General features: G+C 38.4%; 1 protein-coding gene across 1 annotated transcript in view; it reads right to left on the reverse strand.

Moving 5' to 3' along the window:
* The window catches only part of Adgrv1 (adhesion G protein-coupled receptor V1), a 510,986-nt gene that overhangs the window by 462,098 nt on the left and 44,016 nt on the right, over window positions 1-4,872 (reverse strand). The window contains exons 21-22 of the mRNA XM_021208450.2: window positions 3,903-4,079; window positions 2,795-2,975 (exon numbers count right to left, since the gene is read on the reverse strand). Of these exons, the coding sequence (XP_021064109.1) occupies window positions 2,795-2,975; window positions 3,903-4,079 (358 nt within the window). The remainder of the gene's footprint in view (window positions 1-2,794; window positions 2,976-3,902; window positions 4,080-4,872) is intronic.

Genomic DNA, 4,872 nt, shown 5'->3' on the forward strand with positions numbered 1-4,872 from the left:
CCCTCCTCGGTCGGGGAGGCAAGGTGTTGGGTGCTGGATCAGCCTGCGGACAGCCGCCAGGCGAACACCCCTCCTGGGCAGGAGAGGCGCAGGACGATCTGATGATATTTTTCTTATGACATTTTTAAATTGTTTATTTTATTTTTGAGATTATACTTACATCACATTCCCCTTCTCCTTCCTCCCTCCCATATATAACCTCCTTGCTGTTTTCAAATTCACAGCTTCTTTTTCATTAATTGTTGTTATGTAAATATATGTGTGTATGTGTGCATGTGTGTGTGTGGTGTGTGTGTGTGTATATATACATATACATATATGTATATACATGGTTAAATATAGAAATACAACCTGTTCAATCTACATGATGCTAATTGTATATATAAGTTTTCAGAGCTGGTCATTTGGTATTCAATCACCAGTTGCTATGCTCTTCCCTAGGAAAGACAATTTCTTCTACTCTCAGCATAACTTGGTTGCCTGTAGGTCTCAGTGTTCGGTTGAGGCCTCATGAGATTTCCCATCTATATTCGCATGTCTGTTGGTACCATCCTTGTTCAGCTAATGTTTAGGCAGTCATATTGGTGAGTATAATGTATGATCATGTCTTCTAGAAATGTCAGAAGCCAAACCAATAATTATTTTTAAGTCTCCATAATGCCACATATTGACAGTGCAGGAGGGAAGAAACCCATAGTCCTATCCAGCTTTGACACCTATAGCAACAACAATGGCACGATGATCCTAAGGACACAGTAGTGACATACACATCCTAGCGGCAACTAACATCTCTCTGATTGGACTCAGGCATCCTCAGCAAGAAGGAAATAATGCCTGGTACTGTCAACCCAGACAATACTCAGGGTTAGTGAAGTCGGGAATCTTGGAGGAAGACCTACAACCACCACTTTACTAAACTAGCATAATCCCCAACTACACTCTAAAGATTTCCGTATGCCCACAGGTAATGGAAACCTCACACCTCAGTCAGGAAACTTCTCTACTACAACAGATAGAGAACTTTCCAGAACCTACAACCAATCAACAATGCAGAGTCATCCCAAATGATAGACCTGTAACACAGATCCTGCACCAAAGGCTTGGAATCACTGTGGAAGATGGGGCATAAGGAAATTTAAAAATATGTATTTCCAGACATTTACTCATATTTGACAAGTTTCTGGAATTCTTGAATTCATGTACAGCCATACTGATAATATTCTAAAGAATGTTCCATACCTTCTTTAAAATTTAATTGTAAAAACAGAATAAGACGCTCCCAGTTTCCCTACCTAAACACTTAAAGATGTTCTTCCTTCATTCACACACAAAATATCATTTTAATAAAAATAATTTCAACATCAATGGTTTCTAGTTAAATCTATCACTTGTGAGTATAATACTCAAACTACTATAGTAGTTGAAATCTAATAAAACATAACTCACAAAGTTTTTAATTACTTTAATATTAACGTACTATAGTGGTTTGAATAGGTATGGCCTCCCCAGACATGTGTTTGAATGACTGGCCCATGGGGAATAGCACTATTGGGAGGTGAGGCATACGTGTGGCCTTGTCAGAGGAATTGTGACACTGTGGGAATGGGCTTTGAGTTCTCCTATGCTCAAGCCCCACCCAGTGTAACATCGTCTCCTTCTGATGTCTATGAATGAAGATGTAGAACTCTTGGCTCCCGCTCCAGCACCATGCCTGCCTGGATGCTATCACACTTCCTACCATGATGACAATAGACTAAGACTCTCAAACTGTAAGCCAGCCCCAATTAAATGTTTTCCTTTATAAGAGTTGCCTTGGTCATAGTGTCTCTTCACAGCAATGGAAACTCCAACTAAGACACATCAATATTTTAATTACATGAATCTTGATAGCACATAAGAGTATTTTTTTTTTCACTTTAAATAGCCCTGGGAGACTTTCTTTTATTTTTAAGTTAGGGATATTTATTTTAAAAATATTTAAGTTAATGTTAATGCTCCATTAAGACACTCAACATTATCTGTAATATAAAAGAAATTAGTAAATAATTACATAAAAGTCTACTTCTCAGTGATAAGAAGTAGGTCTACTTTTAAAGTCACCTGGCTTTAAACAAACAAACAAAAAAGCATAATTAATTTGGTCATAACAAGTCCTATCTGTGGTCCCATCTGTGGAAGATGAAACACAGAGATATTCAGTTTAAGGCCTGCCTGTAGCTATGTAGTTAGACTCAATATCAAACCCAACAAACAATCAATAATCAAATTAATACATTAAAACAAAACAGACACAAAGGTAGGAAGTCAAGGTAAATAGCAGCATTTTGTCATATCACCAATCAGATCATTTCTTTCAATGATTTTCTTTTTTTTATTAGATATTTTCTTCATTTACATTTCAAATGCTATCCCCTTTCCTAGTTTCCTCTCTGAAAGTCTCCTATACCCTCACCCCACCCCCGCCCCCGGCTTTCTAACCCACCCACTCCCACTTCCTGGCCCTGGCATGCCCCTGTACTGAGGCATATGATCTTCACAAGAACAAGGGGCTCTGCCTGGGAGACTTTCTGATTGTATTATTCAAGCTAAGAAGTTGATCTTTACATTGCCTTTCATAATCAATGTCCTGCAAAACAGCAGCATAGGTTCATGCTTGCAGAGGTTTTTAGGAAGCTCTAGTTCAGATCCACGTGTAAGAAGTTCTTTAAAAAACAGAAGGAAAGAAAAGAAAAGAGAAAAGGAAAATGATAAGAGCAAGCAAAGAGAGAACTCTTCATGCAGCAAAGTGTTTTACCGTAAGGATGGTCGCTAGCTTTGACAGTGATGTCTGTAGTTTCCTTCTCAGGATCTATGCTGGCACCACTGATGGGAGTTGAACCAAGTTTTCCATCTCCTGGAACTGCAGACACCAATGTCACCCGAAAATATTCATTTAGCTCAGGAATGTCCTCATCAAGAACATACAGATTCAGGACCTGTTTGGTGCAAAAGCACAGTAGTGATTGTCACTTAAGGAAAAAAACAATTTAATAATAAATGATTCAGGGCTGGTGAGATGGCTCAGCAGGTAAGAGCACTAACTGTTCTTCCAAAGGTCCAGAGTTCAAATCCCAGCAACCATATGGTGGTTCACAACCATCTGTAACAAGATCTGATGCCCTCTTCTGGAGTGTCTGAAGTCAGCTACAGTGTAATTACATATAATAAATAAATCTTTAAAAAAAATATGATTCAAATTGCCATCAAATATCACTTATTTCAACATGAACTTGTACATTTAAACATATACACCTGTGTATGCACATATATCTATAAAAAGAGTTCTGAGGATATTAATTCCTTAGTAATGTTTGTTTGAATGAGCTGAATGTGATAGTCCCAAAATTCAGATGTTAATATCTTGATGCCAGGGTATTAGGAGAGAAATCTTTAGAAGAAAACTGGGTCTTCAAGGAGACTTATTGAATGGGCTCAGTGTTCTTATGACAGAGGCTGTGGGAAGCTCATTTATGCCTTCTTCTAGATGACACAGCCAATTGGTAGCATGGATTTGGTGCAGAAAAGGAGCCTCAGCAGACACTGAATCTGCAAGCATCCTGCCCTTGGGAATCCCATGATTTATAACTAAAAAATACAAAATAGATAATAAAAATAACTTAATAATAGGAATCTGAGATGATATATCCTCAAGTTATATCAATTTTATTGAGTCATCATTAAAGAATTTATAAAATTTCCCTCATGTAGAAAAGCTAAATTTTTTTGTCTTATAAAATAATACATACACCTAGTTTCACACATAGTTTAAAATATGTAAACACCAAGGAATTGATAATCAGTGAATAAACAGACAGTGAAATCCTTTCCAAGAAGCATCTAAAAATGCAGGCAGCAGAATTTACCTCAGACCTCTGCCAAGGCGGGAAGGTGATAGTGCCACTGGCATTAGCAAAATCATCAACGAGGTAATTGACGCCTTCTGACTCGATCTGGGAGATGGTGTAGAAAACATGAACGTAACCCAGAGCTCCCCTGGTCCGCTCAACCACACAGGAAACAGTGGACCCCTCCTCTGTCATCTGTAATTGAGCAGAAGAAATTTTTAGTACATGCCATTGGCACTGGTGATGAGGTTAGTTTCCATGAGTCCTTCTGCTCTTTATTTCATAGTTCTACGACTTTCCATGCCTCTAGACAGGCTTGGGGACTCTATATTCGCAAAGTATATTTAAGAGCATTGTTTCTTCCCATGCTTATTAGGTAAAAAGCAAAAACAAGTGTGATCTCTATACTACATACATAGTTCATTCATTGGTAGTTCCCGCCTGCTAGACAGTGTCAGGTGTGATGGTTACAAAATATATTTTTTTCCAAAACAATGCACAATCCTTCCACTGAATAAAGGAATTCCGGAGAATGCAAAAGTGTCACAGTATAACAAGTGATAAAGTACAGACAGAGCAAATCAGGGCTGAGGGAATGGTAGGAGGCTAGACACATCATCAAGAGCATCCTAGGAATGGGTATAAAAGCGTAGAAAGGCTGTATTTGGGGGAATCATTTGGAATTTAGGCAAAGCACAAAAGGTAAATACTTTAGGAATGTCTAGGTAAATGGCTTTTAGTCCAAGCACTTGAGAAACTAAGACAGAAGATTAGGATTTCCGTGAGTTCCAAGATAGCCTGGACTACACAGAAAGGCCCTGATTCTTAAAATAAACACTTAATTAATGTACTGGCTAATTTTGTGTCAACTTGACACAGCTGGAGTTATCACAGAGAAAGGAGCTTTAGTTGGGGAAATGCCTACATGAGATCCAGCTGTAAGGTATTTTCTCAATTAGTGATCAAGGGGGAGAGGCCCCTTGTGGGT

This window comes from Mus pahari, chromosome 11 (genome assembly GCF_900095145.1).
Source record: "Mus pahari chromosome 11, PAHARI_EIJ_v1.1, whole genome shotgun sequence".
NCBI classification, from domain to species: domain Eukaryota; kingdom Metazoa; phylum Chordata; class Mammalia; order Rodentia; family Muridae; genus Mus; species Mus pahari.